The sequence below is a fragment of the Zootoca vivipara genome, chromosome 11 (assembly GCF_963506605.1).
Source record: "Zootoca vivipara chromosome 11, rZooViv1.1, whole genome shotgun sequence".
NCBI classification, from domain to species: Eukaryota; Metazoa; Chordata; class Lepidosauria; order Squamata; family Lacertidae; genus Zootoca; species Zootoca vivipara.
This window is the reverse complement of record NC_083286.1, coordinates 33,411,488-33,429,868: the sequence shown is the minus strand read 5'-3', so window position 1 is coordinate 33,429,868 and position 18,381 is coordinate 33,411,488. Positions and strand designations below refer to the sequence as shown.

Below are 18,381 nucleotides of genomic sequence, written 5' to 3'. Positions count from 1 at the left end.
CAAGCCTTGTGCCTGGGTGCTCTGTTTCATGTTGCCCCTTCCTTCCTCCTTTTTTTGGCATGCCATAATTCAACACTCCCTGGATTAATGAACTATGGTTTCCTTTGCTTTCCAATGGTTATTGAGATTAGAAGCAGGCAGTTTATTTCAGTCCTAGTTATCGAAGTTTCCTGCTTATAATGAGTTTTTTTTGTTAATTAACCAAGGATATGAATAACTGGTTACTTACACGAAGGAGGGATGGGGTAGCAAGGGGACAAAAGACACAAGCACATGGTTTTAGGACACATTGGCTTTAGTAAATTGAGATTTATATGTCTGATCCAGGCCAGTGAATAAATGACAGCAACTATTTTACAAAACTAAATTTATGGTAGGAACAACTGTTTTCTACAGAACTTACCTCTTGTTGCATAAGCTCTCGCTGTTTCCGTGCACTTTCATGCCTCCACAGTTTTAGGCAAACGATTGCACCAATAAGATAGATCATCATTGTTACAAACAAGAAGATAATTCCAGCTGTCTGCCCCCCTTCTATACGGCAAAATGATGCATTCATTGGTGTATTAAATAATGGGTAGTAGCAAAGTCCTCCTCTGTTAGCATCATTCACATAGACTATAGCAGCTGACATATACAAAATAAACAAGGCAACATTAATTCCAAACTCGGTTAAAGGCCACCAGTGGGAATCTAGAAGAATTGTCCTGTAATACATGGACATACCAAGTACTAGAATTATAATAGTCACTATCCAAACAAGTGCTGCAATAACAAGAACAAAAGGGGTTTTAGGCCCACTGTAGTAATAGCCTCCATACATGCTTCCCCCTCCATACATGCCGCTTGCCCCATAACCATGTGGCTGAGAGTAGCCATACATGTTGTACCACTCATTGTCCTTGTGAATGTAAGCTGTAATACAGGCAAACACAACTGCACCCAACAGCAATTCGGCAACTCCCAGGATCCTGAGCAAGCCGGCCCAAGATTTCATGTAAGAGTATCTCAAATTAAAGGCTTCTACTTTCTCACTGTATGCTAGAACAGTTTGTGTATGCCTGTCTAGGGAGCCATAGGGATCCTGTGGGAGCATGGCTTCAGCTTCTTTCCGTGAATTGTAGGTTCCCCCAGATCCTCCATAAGGATCCTGGTAAGAGCTTGGAACTGAAATATTGCCTGGCTTCACCGGAGTAAGTGTTGGAGATGATGGTGGAGAGCATTCAGCTCCACCAGAAATCGCAGCTACTGGCTTATTCCATTCAGGGCCGTCTCTTTTCCCTTTGAAGAAGTTTTTCCATGAGTCTGGAATGAATTTTCTCACTGGTTTGAGATCGGAGGCTCCAGCAGTTTCTTCACTGTCACTTGGATAAAATTCAGGCCCAAAGGGTGGCTGTAGTGGAAGAGGTGGTGGCAAGGGATCTGTGTTAAGTATCTGTCCAGCATCTTGCAAATCCCTTTCAGCATCTTCTGAAAAAGAATCCACATTCACTTCATCATAATGGACTGACCGACTGTGTTGTCCTGGTTTGCGCTCTGATGATGCATTCCTTGAAGACATTTGTGGTCCTTTATCCTGTTTCAGAAATCAAAAGAGTGAAAATATTACTTTTCCTTTCCTGGTTTCACATATACTGTGCTTGACAAAAGGAAAAGCAAATTGAATTCCTGCTTTGAGAGTCTGCAAACAAACAAACATCTTCTAAAGTCCTAAAATCTTCTAAAGAAAACATTTTTCTTCTATCATTCCAATTTTTAAAAAACAAACCAAGCCTTTTAATCAGTTTTTGACAGGACTTCTGAACCAAGACAAAGGCATGTGAATCTATTAGCAGAGTACATTTGAATATATGAAGAATGCTGGCACTGTACACGGGATTAAGAGTTAAGGCTTCCCGAGCAGAGGGTAAAACGTTAACTATACTCACAGCTCTACCATTTTACAGAAAATCATAAATATGTGTGCACAGGAAACAAGAGTCAGGCACATAACGGGTATCAGTGTCAAGCCACCTAAGAAAACAATGGCTAGCTAGTCGGTTACACCATCACCCCACCCCTTTCCCTTGTTTTCCCTCTACACAAGGAGGCCCAGCTTCGCCAGAAACTTTGCTACGTGCAGTCTAGAGAAAACTACGCCCCGCGTTTCTCACCTACGTTTATTAGGGTCGCAGTCTTAAAGCTGCGCTTCCGCGATTGCAGTTCGGCGCCCACTTACTTGGGAGTAAGTCTCAGCGGCTTCAACAAGGGGACTTCTTTCTGAGAGCGCACTGGATGCCTCTCAGAAATGGGAACTCCCGGACTCTTCCAGTGCCTCTTTTCGCCCGGGCACTTTTCTCCCAAGGCTCAACAACCACAACCACAGCACCTTCCTTCCTTCCTGCCGCCGCCGCCTCACTCGCGACCACACCTCGCGGGCGCCCTGCGCTCCCACAACCACCGGGAGCGGAACCAAGCAAGCGCCTTTCCTTTCTCGCGCAGCGCAGCCTCACCACGCTCACCCTTTCTCGACGCAGCTTTCCTGCTCACTGGAAGCTCGCTTCAGGCGGGGAGGGAATGCACAAAAATCCCGGGAATGACGAGGTTCCTTCTTCCGCCTTCCCGGCGAGGTTTCTTTCCCTCAGCGGCTCTGCCAAAGAGAACCGTCCCCTCCCGCGCGTCATGCGCTCATGTCCTCGCAGTGAGGCGCAGCCTACCTGCCCGCCCGCCCGCTCCAGGTAGAGTGGCTCTCCTGCTAGGCTGCCCCCACCGGCTGAAAGGGTTGCTGCTTCCGCTTGACGAAGATTTTGATCCACGCGAGAGGCGCCTCCCCCCTCATATTTTTTTGTATCCCCCACTCACCGCATGGAAGGTGAGTGGGCCCTCAACGCAAGTCTCCAACCTGTTAACCCGTACAAAGTTGAAGTCAATTCATTGACCAGCTGGGCGAATTTATGGGAGAGTAAATACCACAGTTTTGTTTAGACTTGCAGATTATGCAAGTGGGCAAAGAAGCAGGCATTATATGGTGGGGGCAGGGAGACAGCCTTTTAAAGGTCATTTGGGCCAGTTGCACTTTTTAGATGCAGTTGAAATGACATGTGGCCCAAAGGCAAGATTATCTAACACAAGCTGTACCTGCTTCGGTTTTATAAACATCTATCTAAAATCACAAAGCATACAAGGAATCCAGAAATTTATTTACATCTTAAATAATACACAGCCCAGAACTTAAATGCTTTATACAAGTTTTCTATCACCGCGGGTAAGGGTTACGTTTGTGAAATTTTAACAAAACTATTGACACTGTCCCTCCAAGAGGCATGTAAATCGATGCATTTGTCTCATAAAACTGATTTCCATACCACCTCTCGGACTGGAGCCAAAATTTTGAACTGAGGTGCACACCGTTGAAGCTTTACAGTGTAGAGTCAAATAGTACTGGGGAAAGCCAGTACTCATATATCTTGTGTAGCATTTGTCTCTCTGGAAATAAAGCTGTGTGAAACTGTGGCAAAGTAATAATAGCCCAAAGAAATAAGTTGAGGTTATCAGTAGTAGCACTCTCAGTACAGTTGGCTAAGATTGCTTATAGAATATTAAACCTAAAATTATTATGTTAAACACTATCACAGCTTTGGAGTTGCCATTTCACACCTTCTAGTCACTATCATATTCCTCTATGATTAGTTCATTTTCCTCCATGATTGCTTGTGCTACAATAGGCTGAGATTGACTGGCTGGTAGTTCATTTCCACTAGATTGGCTGGAAGGAAGAGGACTTTCATATGGTTCATTTTTCTCACTGGTTTTGTTTTTCTCCATTTGGGTAAGCACATTTGTGGACTGCATCTCAGCAAAATCCCCTTCATCGTCACTGTCTAGGTCCTGTATTGCTGAGTCTTTATCAGTAAGAGTTTCAAGCTTCAACCTGTTGTGGAACGACAGTAATAAAAGTTCAGAAGCATTTTATGCTCTTGCAGAGAACTACTGAGGAATTCAGATATGCAAATAACAGATAAAAGTAGCATCTATATCTCCTTTTCTCTCATTGACTTTCAAAGTTAAGCTTATAAAGCTGCATTCTTAAAGTGGGCAACAGGTAGGTGTGTGGACACACACGAGAAGAAAATAGTTTTGTATGCCTAGTTTGTAATACGCCTAAAAACCTTTACAGTCCAGATTTCCAAACTGTGTGTATTGGCAGCAGATTACATGATTTGCTGTACCACTTTCCAACCGTTGAATTTCACCACTGATTGTGACCCCTTAAAAACTACTGAAAAGGAGAAGAGATTGCAAATGCCTAGTTGTCATTAGCCCAGTTTTTGCATTTAAACACAGAAAGCACAGTTAGCTGCTTTCAGCCTTATATGACAAATCTCGCAGTGTATAACTGTAAATTTAAAACTAACATGAGATTTTACATTTCTTAGTGATATCTTATATATGTAGACTATTCCCTCTCCCAACTTATCCCAGGGCATGGTCCTGAAGACGTATGAGGCCTCCACTTTGCTGAAGGCAAGCAGGTCTGGGCAGTGTATGGATGGGAGACTGCCTGAGAACCATACATACTCTGGCTTGGGTTCCATGTAGAAAGGTAGGATATAAATACAAGAATAAATAATAAAACACAGAGTCCTTGATATGGTCAGAGTGGCATATCAAGTTGATTGTTACTTTCCCCACCTTACAGACTGAGAATTAACCAATGTAGTCAAAGTGCTATATGAAAGTATATACTGATATTCAGAGCAAACATATTCCAATTTGCAAAAGAACCACAGCAGGTGTTTACCTTCCAAAGTGTTTCTTTAAAGGAAGCCTTCCAACGTCCTGAATAAAAGTAATCTGAGCTGAGAAAGCACACACAAAAATTATTGCTCAGAATTGTGTTGGAACTTGAATTTGTTGTGTATCCGGTGTACACAGTCCCATTTTAAGCTAAGAATGTTTTGCAATACTTCCTCCACTCCTGATTTAGACCAGATAACTGTATTTATATATTTTAAAATCCAATACTGCAATAAGTGACAATAAATAATTCATATATACGTACAAGTGGCTTTGTCATGCTGGCCACATGACCTGGAAGCTATACGCCAACTCCCTCGGCCAATAATGCGAGAGGAGCATGCAACCCCAGAGTCGGTCACGACTGGACCTAATGGTCAGGGGTCCCTTTACCTTTATATATATATATATTTAACATACCATCTAGGGGTTGGTTATCATTACATTATTTTCCATGGCCAAGGGCTTTTCTGCTCTAAAGCTTCACCCTCCATATCCCAATCAATACATTTGTCATGCTGCTATAGGAAAAATAGAATAAGTGCAATTTTAGCAACTGCTCTTGCTCCTAAAAATGAGCATCTATAGAAACCCTTTGGCCCAAGCTACAGGCAGCACAATGAGAAAACAAACAATGTTGCAGCAATAGGGGAAACCATCAGATGCAGATGTGCTGACACAAACGCTTAGAGAATTCACTTTTCAGAGCACAATCAACATTTCCCAAGTGGTGTTAAAACCAAGGTTAAGAATAATAGAATCATAGAGTTGGAAGAGACCACAAGGGCCATCCAGTCCAACCCCCTGCCAAGCAGGAAACACCATCAACGCATTCCTGACAGGTGGCTGTCAAGCCTCCGCTTAAAGACCTCCAAAGAAGGAGACTCCACCACACTCCTTGGCAGCAAATTCCACTGTCGACAGCTCTTACTGTCAGGAAGTTCTTCCTAATGTTTAGGTGGAATCTTCTTTCTTGTAGTTTGAATCCATTGCTCCATGTCTGCTTCTCTGGAGCAGCAAAAAACAACCTTTCTCCCTCCTCTATATGGCATCCTTTAATATATTTGAACATGGCTATCATATCACCCCTTAACCTTCTCTTCTCCAGGCTAAATCCCAGCTCCCTAAGCCGTTCCTCATAAGGCATCGTAAGAGTAAATTACCAGTTACTAATTTCAATACTAACTGCTTACTATCAGAGTTTGACTAAGAACTTCCAAGACATTTTCTGAGAAAAGGGTTTTTGTTTTGTTTTTAAAAAGTACCTTGGTTTCTCATTGGATTTGTCAGCATGGCAAGATAAGGTAACAGCTGGGTCTGAAGGCACAGCGGTGGTAAACAGAAACTTGAAAAGAGGGATTTTGCAGCAATGCAGTTTTCCTGATACTATAAGGAGGCAGAACAAAGGAGTCTAATAGTAAAATATATTATCTACAGTTAAACCACAAAATTTCTCTTCTGACTCTCTACCAATTATAAATATTAGGAGGTTATTTTGCCAGAACTTCCATGCCTTAGAAACCCAACATTAAAACAAGCATACAACACTATCCAGAAAATAACTATTGAGACGTGGTGTGATACGTCGCCTAGACAGCTGCAGGAGCTTAAAGCATCAAGTTATTTCTTTCCATTTTGATTTTCCTATTTAATTTTTCTGGAGATAGCATAACTTGAAGGTTCCAAAATAGGCCTGTCCATTTTTACTCGAAGCTGCCACACTAACAATCCAAGAGGTACACTTCGTTATTCCTAACCATGTTACAGAGTATGTTGAAATGTATTTCCCCCCAGACCAAATGCTATTTTGTGGTAGCCTCTAAATATATTTCTTCTTGGGTTGTTTGTGTAGTCAAGCTAGTCCTAGATTACACTGCAGGAATGATTCATCTAAAATATTTTCCTTGGCTAGATGGCACAAGGCAATCCTTTAATTAAAACTTAAACTGAAACCTAAATCTTACTAAATAACTCTTTAATCTTGTAATGAATATGCTTATCACAAACATGCGAGCTAAGGCAGTCTTACAGCATTATTAACCTACATCACATATCAGATGAGAATGATAGTAAGAAAGCTGAACTTAATTTACTGTTTCTATTTTAGGTTATGATTTGCAATAAATGTAAAACGTTTTACAATAAATGTTGAAATAAAGAATATCATTTCAAAATAATTACCTTTTTGTTTATTAGGAACCACTGTGGTTTATGAAGGGGTCGAAAGCCCATTCCTCCTTTGCTTTGAGCAGAGGCTCTGGATCTGTTTGAATGCATTACACCCCTTGTGGCTATGGATGCACTATATTCCCGGAGTGTAGGTCTAGCCTATAGGAGATGATAAAAACAAGATCAAAGTGAAAGGAGGAACATTTCTGGCAGTCAATTTTTCACCTATTTGCAACTGAGCATTTGTTTGAGGTAAGTATTTTAAATTCCCAGGTTTTTCTGGATTGGTAGCAATGCACCCTCTCACACTTGCAACAGCTGGTATTTTTCCCATAGCTGCCAAGTTATCCCTTTTTTTCAGGGATTTTCCATTATGCTGAATAGGCTTCCTCGCGAGAAAAGGGAAAACTTAGCAGCTATGATTTTTCCATGCCATGTAGTCTGTTGGTTCAAACACATGAGAGCAAATTTAAAAGCTGTCTGTTGAATTGTGTCATGCATATCCATTACTGCTTCCTCTCCTCCACCCATAGCCACTCACAACTCCAAGACAGACTCTAGGCGTCCCCCATTCTTTGGGATGTGCATGGGAGGCAATAGGGATGAGGAAAGGGAGTCCAGCTGGGTGTAATCTTAAAAAAAAGTATCTGAGACATGACAACTTTATCCAGACTATAGAAAGACTAGCTAGAAAATGGCACATGCTTTCTTCAGAACAATTGTTTGATAAGGCAAAACATGAACAGTAAGCTTTAAAGTTACATAAAACACACTGTCATACAAGAAAACAAGTCTAAGGGAGTAGACTAGGTAAATCCTGAGGTCTGTTACAATTCTAAGCAGGGAGGGGGATTATTGGTTTGTCTTTATTTTATTATGCATTTTGTTTTCATTTTGCGTTTTTATGTTGTGAACTGCCCCATGACCTTCAGATGAAGGGCGGTATACAAATTTAATTAATAATAAATAATAATAAGCAGAAACAGTTATGTTAATATATAAAATACAGAACCTACAAATTTAGCACACCCACTGGGGAATGGTGAAGCCATTCACTTTCCTTGGTTCAAAATGTTTATTTTCCTCCTCTGACACTTATTCTGAAGCCTTCATATTTCTATGTTTTGTTACTTTAAGCTATTGTTACATTTTAAAACTTACATCCCAGTTACTGCAAAGGAAGTCAGCAGTACTCAAATATTCACTGGCTCTCACAAGATCATCTATATCAGAGAAAAAGTCAATGTAGTTTTGATGAAGGTATAAATTAAATAAGTCCCCAGGCATGTGTGACTTTTCTATGACATCCTAAATAAAGGAGAATATACATAATTAATGTTATGCATCGGGAGGAAATGAGTTAGCATTATGACATATTAAGAATATCACTCTTACATCTACCACTTACATAAGATAACTAGCAATAAATTTTCACTCAATTAATAGTAAACAGTAAATGTATTTACCTCAGGATGAACAAGCAAGGGATTTCGTTCATATTCTGTTAAATGAACAGGTAATCGAGGAAACTCCAAGTCTGTTGCTGGTTCTCCTGTAAGAATAACACACTCTACAGCTACATAGAAGTTTGCATTAAATATGAGAAGCATAGAGTATTTGGATATGGAGACAGGTTACTGACCAGAGATGAGGGGATTGTCTACAACTCAAACTTGGCTAGTACTGGTTCACACGGCTTACAGCACACATAGACTTCCATGTGGCCAAGGCTCCTGGTAGTAGGTGCAGGTTTTAATTGCATGGAAGCCTGCGCATGAATTGATACTCGTGTTCAGTTTATGCCAAGGCATGCATCTATAGGACAGGGCTTGCTCCCAGTAATTGTGAAGGGGGCTACAGTGACAGATTCCAGTTAGGAAAAACAATAGCTACCGATTCTTTATATCGTCTTAAAAGAGTGAGAAAAGTAAATCAGTTGTAGGCAAATATAGAAGCTGTCAATAATTGACATGATAATTCATCCCCTCACACAAATAGAATTAAGAATAATAGGTTAACGTGTTCTTACTTTTGCAGTAAAGTATTTTCCCCAAGGCATGGAACAGAAAGATGGAGGAATCTTTGGCACCAACAGCTTGTAACTCCTGGTTACCAAATTTCTCTTTCTTCTTTACTTTAGATAATGTATCATATTTTAATGTGGAATTCCCCTTTTTCTGCGATGAGTAGTCTGGTAAGCAAAAAGCAAAAAAGAACAAAGTGGTAGACTGTAAAACATGAACTCCAGAATTTTTTATTCAATAGAAAAATAAGGTATGCTCATCAGGTCAAAGATTATCTAATTATAAACAAGCTTTATAATTTTATTGCATTCAATAAAATGGGGAAATACACATTACTCTTCAGGCCAAAAAGACAAACTAGTCAGAAGGTAGCAAACATTAAGCACAATATAAAAGTTTTAAAGTGCTGGTATTAAAATCTGTAGAGAGGAACTGACTCAGACCTGAATTTTTGCCCTTATTCACAAAAAGCTTAAAATTAGGTTCTTTGTTCCTGTTCACAAAATTTGTTTGATGATTTTGATGGAATAAGGGTCTTGCAATAAAACATGAGTTCATAACTTTCTGTACACATATAGTGAGGAATGGAGCATTTACAATGCTCAAAGTGAATAAAAAAACAATGTCAATATATTTTTGTAGTAGTTTGCCACCATTAGTATCTGGTCTATGTCCCCCCGGTTCCAATACTGGAAATTCAGAACAAGTCTATAACAAACCATAGCCATCCATATTTCAGCCGGCAAATGTTAAGCAGCATAATGTTGGGAACATTCTGGAAGCCCACAGTGAAGGAATTTGATTTAAAAATACTGTAAATAACAGAATAAAACAAAAACTTTCTTTCCAGATTCTCAAGGAAGCTTTTTTGTCAAGAATAAGAAAGGAGGGTTATCCTGCTCTAAATACTCATCTAGTATCAGTAAAATATGTTATAAATACACTTGGTTGGATCCAGACAAAGTTAGATCTGATTGAAATGAACATGAAAAGTTAGTACAGTGGTGCCTCGCTAGAGTCTAGACTAATGCCCTGCTAGACGAAAATTCCGCTTAACGAAAGGATTTTCTGATCGGAGGTTGCCTCACTGTACGACGAGATTTTCTATGGCCACTGCTTCGTCTTGCGAAGCGTGGCCATAAAAACCTCTGATCAGAAAATAAGGGCATTCATCTAGCGAAAGGGGAACCATCTGTAGCAAGGGAAGAAGGCAAAGGAAGCTCAGCTGAGAGGCGCTGACAGCTGTCACCGCCTCTCAGCTGATCTCCCTTTGCCTTCTTTCCCTGCTGCAGCTGGTTCCCCTTTGTGTAATTGACTTTTAATGCATTCCTATGGGAAACGGTGCCTCGCTAGACGAAATTTTCGTAGGACGAATTGAGTCCTGGAACGAATTAATTTTGTCTAGCGAGGCACCACTGTAATAACTAATTTAAGTCCCATTAATTTAAATGGGAACTAAGTATGGCTAGTTCAACCCCCCAATACTGCACAAACTCAAGGAATAGATCCACATCATACATTTAAAGCACATGATTTCCCCCAAATAATCCTGGTAACTCTAGTTTTTCACACACAGAGCTACAGACTTGCTCCAACATTTTGTGCACACTATGAAAATAATTTCACTATTGTCCTTTCTGGCAATGCTGATGTCCTGTGGAGGGGAAGAACGGCACTGCTAGCTGTGAAAGGACTGAGGATCTATTTCACAAGCGGAGAGTTGTCTTTGCTTGTTCATCTTTGGATCAGTGCCACAGTATAAAAGTCCCATTTAACAACCAAGAGACATTCAGTTCCTGCCTCGCATTGATAAGAGTTTCCGCAAGGCTACCCCAAGAGTGTTAAAATAAAAATGATTTTCAAAAACCACAAACTTATTTAAGCAGAAGTTGTTCCATACTTACCCCTTAAAGAAGAAAACTGAAGGTTATTTATTGCACTCCTAATATCACCTGAACATCCTTTGCAAATCAAGTCTAATGAAGATATGTCAGGGACATCGGTTTTTTCTCCATTCTGCAAAGAAAAGCAAAAGTATCTGTAAGGTCTTTAGTCTGCACAACAAAACAAGACTGCTGTTAGTTTGTAGATAAACACTGGCCATAAGCTTTATATGATTTTATTGAACTGATGTTTGCAGCATCAAGTAACCTAAGAGTGTACCTAAGAGTATTAGTGATACTCTGAACACATTCACGGGTTTCCCTACTCAATGGTGGAACAATGCTGCATATGATATTTTTATTTACATTTCCAAGTCACCTATTAACTGAGCATAAACACATATTCATACACTGCTAAACACCTACAGCTCCTCTGATAGTGAAATAAATTACAAGTGCTATGTGTGTGGAAGCCATTTGTATACATCCATGCATTTCTGAGTCTCTTTTTGTTTTATTTTACCTGTACTTCCTCGAATGCTGACAGACCTCAGTCATTTGGCAGCCACTTCTCAAATAAAAGCCACTTGTTAAAAATTATTCTATTTTTTTAGGAAGGAGCAGACTAAATAACTCTCTCAATTGATACATTCAGCTAACTTTCACAATATGACCATATTGCAACGGTCCCAGCGCTGCTTTAATTTGACCTACCGTCTTGAACTCTGCTCCAGCTATTCGATTTAGAACTTTCATCATCATCGTTGGAGCCACGGGGTTAAAACTGAGAAAATTAATGAGGCAGATGGTCAATATACATTTAATAATGAATCCTCGGTTGTGACCAATGCACTTAATGATCCTTTTACCTAATATTATCTATATGTAGCTCTTCCTGAATCTCCTTTGGAAATAGAGACCTTTGGTTGCTGGCTCCACTGAAGGCATCTGATATTATAAACACAAGAGGACATCTGCTTGTCCGCACAAACCTTCTAAAATGAAAAATGAAGAGAGAAAGTCCCAAGTTTAAAGGCAAGTGTTATCAATCTGTAGGAGTCTATACTAGCAATAAGCAACTAGAAGCCTCTGGCCCAAGAATGCCTCCCACCTCAAAATGTTTACATTCCACCCCCACACACCAAAAATTCAGAATAAATTGAATAATGTGAAGGTTTCCATTTGTATTCATGGAATTTTATAGCACATCAGCCGTATTCCTCAAAGTGGCCCTTTGATAAAAACAAATTGCTAACCATGGCTTTATACTCACCTCAAGATTTCATGTAAACAGCTATGGTCACGGTAAAAATAGTTTGGCATATCCTATAAAAACCAAATATAATACTGTTATTCCAGCTTTTTTCCCATTATCATTGGAGCTACACTGTTCAAACAGAGAAAATTGTCAAGAGATGGTCAAGAGAAGTCTTATGTCACGACAAATGCAGTTAATCATCTCCTTGCCTAATATTAGCTCTTCACAATATTCTTATTTTAGCATCTCTGTAGCATTAATATTGTGGATGGCCATTAAGACTATAATATGAGTCATCTGCTTATTTTACTTGACATTTATAATAACAAACTGTTTAGATTCAAAGTGCTACTTTAGATAAACCCAAATGTTCCCGTGCTCTTAGTAGGCTCACTGTGACAAAATTTTCAAATCATCCCGGGAATCACCCCTTACGATTATGGTAACTCCTATCTTGCATTATTTACATATTTATTATATTTATACACTGCTTAACATTCAAAATCCCTAAGCAGTTTACATAAAAGTGTCCTTTAAAATATAAGAAAAAAGAATATAAGATTTTAACTTGAATTAGTTAACTACTGTATTTTTACTTACTTCCACAAGAATAAGTCTTTTGTCAGTTTCCATGGATTGTCCAACCATCTGAAGACTGGCATATTTGTTTGCTCTTAATAGAAACTCTTGAAAGAGAGCTGTCTGGCTCTGATAAGGAAGTATCTGAAAATCAGACTCTGAACAGGAGAGTTTATTTTACAGTGTATACCTTATAAATAACAATAACATGAACATGAAGATTCAGTATCCTAGGACCCATCTGCTTTGAATTTGGTGTTTTAGAGCAAAAAGCCATTTTTTGCCTGCTGCCAAATAGCACAGGCTAAAATCCACCAAAGGTGTAGATTATGGGAACTGGATGGGTGGTACAAGTATATCACATCTTTGAAGAAAAGGAATGCAGATACTATCTTTATAGTTTCTACTTTCCATCAGCAGATAAAGATATCTGCCTTAACTTAGAAATCCCATCCACCTTCATTTTAAGAGCTTTAGTTGTTGTACAAACCAGTATACTTAAGAACCAATTTATTTGGGGGGGGGGTGCCGGCCTCACTGTTCCCTTCCCATTACTGCAAAACATATCAGTTTTGAAATGTGAAAATGTTTGAAACCATGGGGTGAAAAGAGGGTCTACTAGTAAAGATCTGAGTATGAATCTAAAGTATCACACTATTAAGTAGAAGTGAGTCTCGTTAATTCCAATGAAACTTTCAACAATTTGATGGGCATCAGATTGGGATATTATGACAAATACACAAACCTACCAAATATATTCTAACTGCTTGACTCAAAGTCTTCAATTAAATGCTTACCATAGCTCAAAGAATCTATGACATCATCTTTCTTGAAGTCTAGTGATACAGGATTTATCCATTCTTGCACTTGAATGCCAAGATCTTTGGCTAATATTTCCACAGTTGCAGACTTGCCACATCCAGGAGGACCAGTTAATAATAAAATAGAACCTTCCTACAAGACATCATATAATAAACCAACTCGCTATATTAGAAGGAAAGAGCATGATAAAAATTTAATGGACTTTTATTAATTTCCCCCCCTTCTCCCCACACTTTCTGTTAGCACAATTTCTGTTGTTAAATTACAAATTACAATCCCAATGATTCAATATTTCACCACACTTATACAAGTGTAAAATTAATTGCTTATTAGGTAATCATATATATTACAAGGAATTGGAAAATGAAGCAGCAATAAAATGCTGCCAAAACAAAATATTTGACAAATTCTGTTACTACCCTAATACTAATTATTATTTGAATTAGGATGGCAAAAAAAAGCTCCCATCCATATCCGCCACACACACACACACACACACACACACACACACACACACAAACTGTGTGGAAGAGAACTTGCCAGCAATGCTCTTCTAAAAACACTTGTGCAAGAGGAAGAATATATGCATACTTTTCTCATGCAATGATTTAGCTCCAAGTATAACACTGCAGTTCGAAAGCACATCAAAGTGCAAGTACTGTAGATAAATAGGTACTGCTCCAGTGGGAAGGTAAACGGCGTTTCCGTGCGCTGCTCTGGTTCGCCAGAAGTAACTTAGTCATGCTGGCCACATGACCCAGAAGCTGTACGCCGGCTCCCTCGGCCAATAAAGCGAGATGAGCGCCACAACCCCAGAGTCGGTCACGACTGGACCTAATGGTCAAGGGTCCCTTTACCTTTACCTTTATAGCACTGCAAACATCAGCACCTTTTAATTCATCCCTGTATGCCCCTCTGTTAACATACCACAGCATTTCTCGGGTCACAATGCAGCAACGTTCACCAGGCAATATGGAAAAACTTAACATGCATGCAGAAGAACTTTTTTGAGTGACATGCAACTAGTTTTCATTTGGAGCAGACCCATTTAAATTATTGAACATGGCTAAGTTACATCCAAAATTTTCAGTGGGCCTGCTCTGAGCCAAGCTTACTCGTTGCCATTTACTCCTCTCAGAAGAAGTTGTAGCTCAGTGGTAAAGCATTGGCTTTGCATGAAGCAGCTCCCAGGTTCAATAACCGGCATCTCCAGGTAGAGCTGGGAATATCAGCTCCCTCAAAATCAGGAGAACTGCTGCCAACAGACAGTACTGAGCTACATGGAAAACCAATTGTCTGATTGGTATAAAAGATCTTCCTATGTTCCTCTCCCCAGGTTGCAAAGAAGCAAACAGTGAAATGCATATCTACCGTGTTTCTCCAAAAATAAGACACCATATTATATTTATTTTTCCTCCAAAAAAAAAAAAAACACCACAGTGGCTTATTTTCAGGGGATGTCTTTTTTTTATTTTTTATTAAGTATGGTACAGTTTAACCTACAAGGTTAAACTGCCTATCACTATGGCTTATTTTCGGAGTATGGCTTATTTTCGGAGAAACACGGCAGCAGTTCAGAAAAGGAAGGGGAAATGCAATCAAATGATGCCTATTTCCCTATGGTATGTCAGTCCAGGTGTCAAAAAGCTACAGTTTATGTTAACTTTATTTTCAAGTGAACCGTATTATTTTTCCTAAGAATTTATTTTGCTGCTACAAACTTCTAGAAAATTACTGTGCCAAATGTCAAAAGCAGATTACTGCATGAAATACTGTAACAAATACTGCTGCAAAATGAAATATCATGCAGGATTTGTGTTGCTTTCTCACCTCATTTCTGATGAAAATATAATCTGCTGAACATTTCCCAGAAGGTGTCTTAAGTTACACAAAGCCTTCAAAACAAACTTAGTGACAGGTAAAGCTACTAGGTAAATATATGCTACCTGTCTGGGTGGCCTTTGAAATGTGTGATCTTTTAACCATGCTTCAACTTCTTCAATTTTCTTCTTGTGTATGGCAAGCTCATTCTAATGAGAAAAATAATTAATAATATATAGTTCAGGCAAATAATTTTACAGTAGAATTAAATACTGCGAAAGAACACTGTTGTAGCATATTCTCTTGGTACCTGTAACAAGTTAATTATTAGTGTAAGCAAAATATAAATAGTTCTATTTTTACTGTGTTTCCGTAACTGGCCTGGCTCAGTTCGTCTGGGATCCATTTTGGCCAGAATTCAGGCCATTAGGGTTCCAACTATCTGGTATCCATCTCCAAGCCCCAAAGTGTGGAGATTACATCACACACAGCAGAGTTCAGGGCCTGAGATTCAGCAGCAGCCTTCAGACTGCAAATAGTTCCACAGCGTACTAAACTAGCTAAAATAAGGGGCATCTGCATGAAGGCTCCATTTACAGTCTGAAAGCTACCACAAGACCTCTGTCCTAATGAACTGGAATGTGATTACATAATGCCACACACCAGAGCCAAGGGACTAGATTTGCATTAATTTTCAAGGCATTCAAAGGACATCCAACATATTTCTAGAAATGACTATACATGGACAGAAGTCTTCCTCACATCTTTGTTTATTAAGCTGAAAGATGATCATCTAGAGGACATAGTTAATATCATTACTCAATAACAAGTGCAAACATATTCCATTGCTAGTGCATAATATTCCAAACACTTGCTGACCATTTAAAAATATATATTTAAAATGAACAAATTTCCAAATGCACTTCAAATCAAAACATATATCTTATACTTTTCTGTTAACCAAGTATACCTATGTTCTATCAACGTAATAAATCTATGAAACACTGTAACTACTTTTCCTTTTGGGCACACCACTTCAACAACACACAAAGCTATTTGTTGTTTTTAAAGGAATTTTAAACTAAACTTTACCTGAGTTTTCGGTTTGTATTTATCCACCCAAGATTTGTTTTGGCTATGGTTTTGTTTTGAGAGTTTATATTTATATTGCTCATCTGTAGAAGGTGGCTTTCTTTTTTTCCCTTCAGTCTTACAACTTTCTATCGGAGAGCAACACTCTTTTTTCTTCCGACTGTGTTTGGTATCTGTTGATGGCTTCTTATGAAGAATGTCAGATGATAGAATTGTATCCTTACAGAAATCACTAAAAGATGGCTCCACCCAATCAGTCACCTGACAAAATATAAGTAAACAAAAGTTATTGCATGGTAGAAATGATTAATTCTTAAACCAACTACTATTTTACAGTAGAATAGTCAAAGGTCTTAATAACAACAACTTTGTCATACTATTGGAAAGCCCCCTTTCAACTTTTAAGCTCTACTTAATTGAACATTCAGTAACTTTGTTTTAATACAAGAAAGGGAGTCTGAAATCAGCATGAAATTATGAAAATACTATGTCTTAAGTATATATATATATATATATATATATATATATATATAAGCATTTAGCCACGGTGTGTCCAACAGTTCTTATTTCCAGTAATTATACTTGGTCTGGAACATTTAACTGTGATTTCCAAACTACTATTGGCTGATGTTGTGAAAAGCGATAATAAAGGAAGCAATCCTTCTCTACATGAGTATAACAACTGTGCATTAAAGAATAATACAATCCAAAGTCTTTAATATCTTAAAGTTGTAATCACTCACTTTGACTGCAGCAATCTTTCTTTTTGAATGTTTTTTTGACATCATCAACCTTTGTAGTTTCCATCCGAAGCATATGACCAGTAGCCCTTTAAATTATATGACCTAAAAAAGTGTAAAATACTTATGTAAACAAACTTTGCACAGATAGAATTTTAAAACGTCCAGCTAGGCAAAACATCCAACCAGGCCTGCCTTGCAAATAATTAGATGAAGGGATAGCCCCAGGGAAGGGAGAAATCACACTCCAGCTGCTATTTTCTTCCAAATGTGCTGTTTTTCCAAGTAAAGGTTCATTCCTAACCCTGGCTGTATGGAATGCCAGGCTTCACACAGGGCCTTTTTGGTCTTCCAGCTGGATTTCACTGGCAGAGATCCTACCGGCGGCATACCGTACCCACTCACCATTTGGTGATCTGAACAGGGAGGTTCATACCAATGAAGTAATGTTGGCATCACTCTGCAGGCAGTGGGCAGGGTGGAGAGACTTCCACTTTATCCACCACCTTTCCATAGTGGTGCAAAAGGGGTTGGGATTGTTTCTACCAACTCATGGTTGTGGAGAAAAACCTCCACAGAAACTATTTAGCAGCATGATTGTGTAACATATTCCTGAAATAATTTTTAAATACTGTATACTAGTACATCAGGCAGTAGTAGGCAGAATTCAGTAACCTGTCACAGACAACTATAGGTTTCATCTATACAGCAGGCGAAAACTTCAGAACTGGATATTCAGTTACAAATTTAAGTTGTCATACCACCCCGTCACAAATGTCAGTAGTTGTCATACCATCCCCAAAGGCTAGGCAATATAAAGAGTACACTCACAGACTGAGACAGTTGTCCAAAAATATAAGCACGGTGGTGTTTGAGTTAAAACTATGCTCAAGGCGGCTTATGACATGACAAGATTTGCATAATTACAAACATAACGAAAGTCATAAATAATGTACACAACCAAATTAAAACAATTCCCACATGAATCATAACATGATCTAGAAATAAATATTAAAAAATCAGCATCCGTATTATTATTATTATTATTTATTCAACTTATACAGTACGAGCAACCAAAGAAACCTCCAAACACTACCCCAGCCGAAGAGTCTGTTCAGCAACTTTTGTAGCTGGGATCAGTCAGGGACCCGCCCACGCAGGCCAGGTGGGAAAATATCGGCCAACAAGGCAGGGAGGCAGATCTTCCAGGGCGAAGG

At 38.9% G+C, this 18,381-nt stretch overlaps 2 protein-coding genes across 3 annotated transcripts in view; both read right to left on the bottom strand.

Moving 5' to 3' along the window:
* Positions 1-2,626, bottom strand: part of MARVELD2 (MARVEL domain containing 2) — a 12,482-nt gene extending 9,856 nt beyond the window's left edge. The window contains exons 1-2 of one of the 2 annotated variants that reach the window (XM_035099552.2): positions 2,502-2,626; positions 404-1,576 (exon numbers count right to left, since the gene is read on the bottom strand). In XM_035099552.2, the coding sequence (XP_034955443.2) occupies positions 404-1,561 (1,158 nt within the window). In that variant the 5' untranslated portion in view covers positions 1,562-1,576; positions 2,502-2,626. Of the gene's footprint in view, positions 1-403; positions 1,577-2,218; positions 2,356-2,501 lie in introns of those variants that run through there. The other variant, XM_035099553.2, reaches the window with a different exon arrangement.
* Positions 2,219-18,381, bottom strand: RAD17 (RAD17 checkpoint clamp loader component). The gene is given in 17 exon segments (XM_035099551.2): positions 2,219-3,910; positions 4,781-4,838; positions 6,042-6,162; positions 6,958-7,104; positions 8,107-8,253; positions 8,412-8,497; positions 8,975-9,136; positions 10,874-10,985; positions 11,567-11,636; positions 11,722-11,847; positions 12,126-12,178; positions 12,711-12,847; positions 13,487-13,643; positions 15,458-15,541; positions 16,425-16,685; positions 17,168-17,194; positions 17,196-18,381. Coding segments are annotated over 17 exon segments (2,064 nt in total). The 5' UTR covers positions 17,241-18,381; the 3' UTR covers positions 2,219-3,639.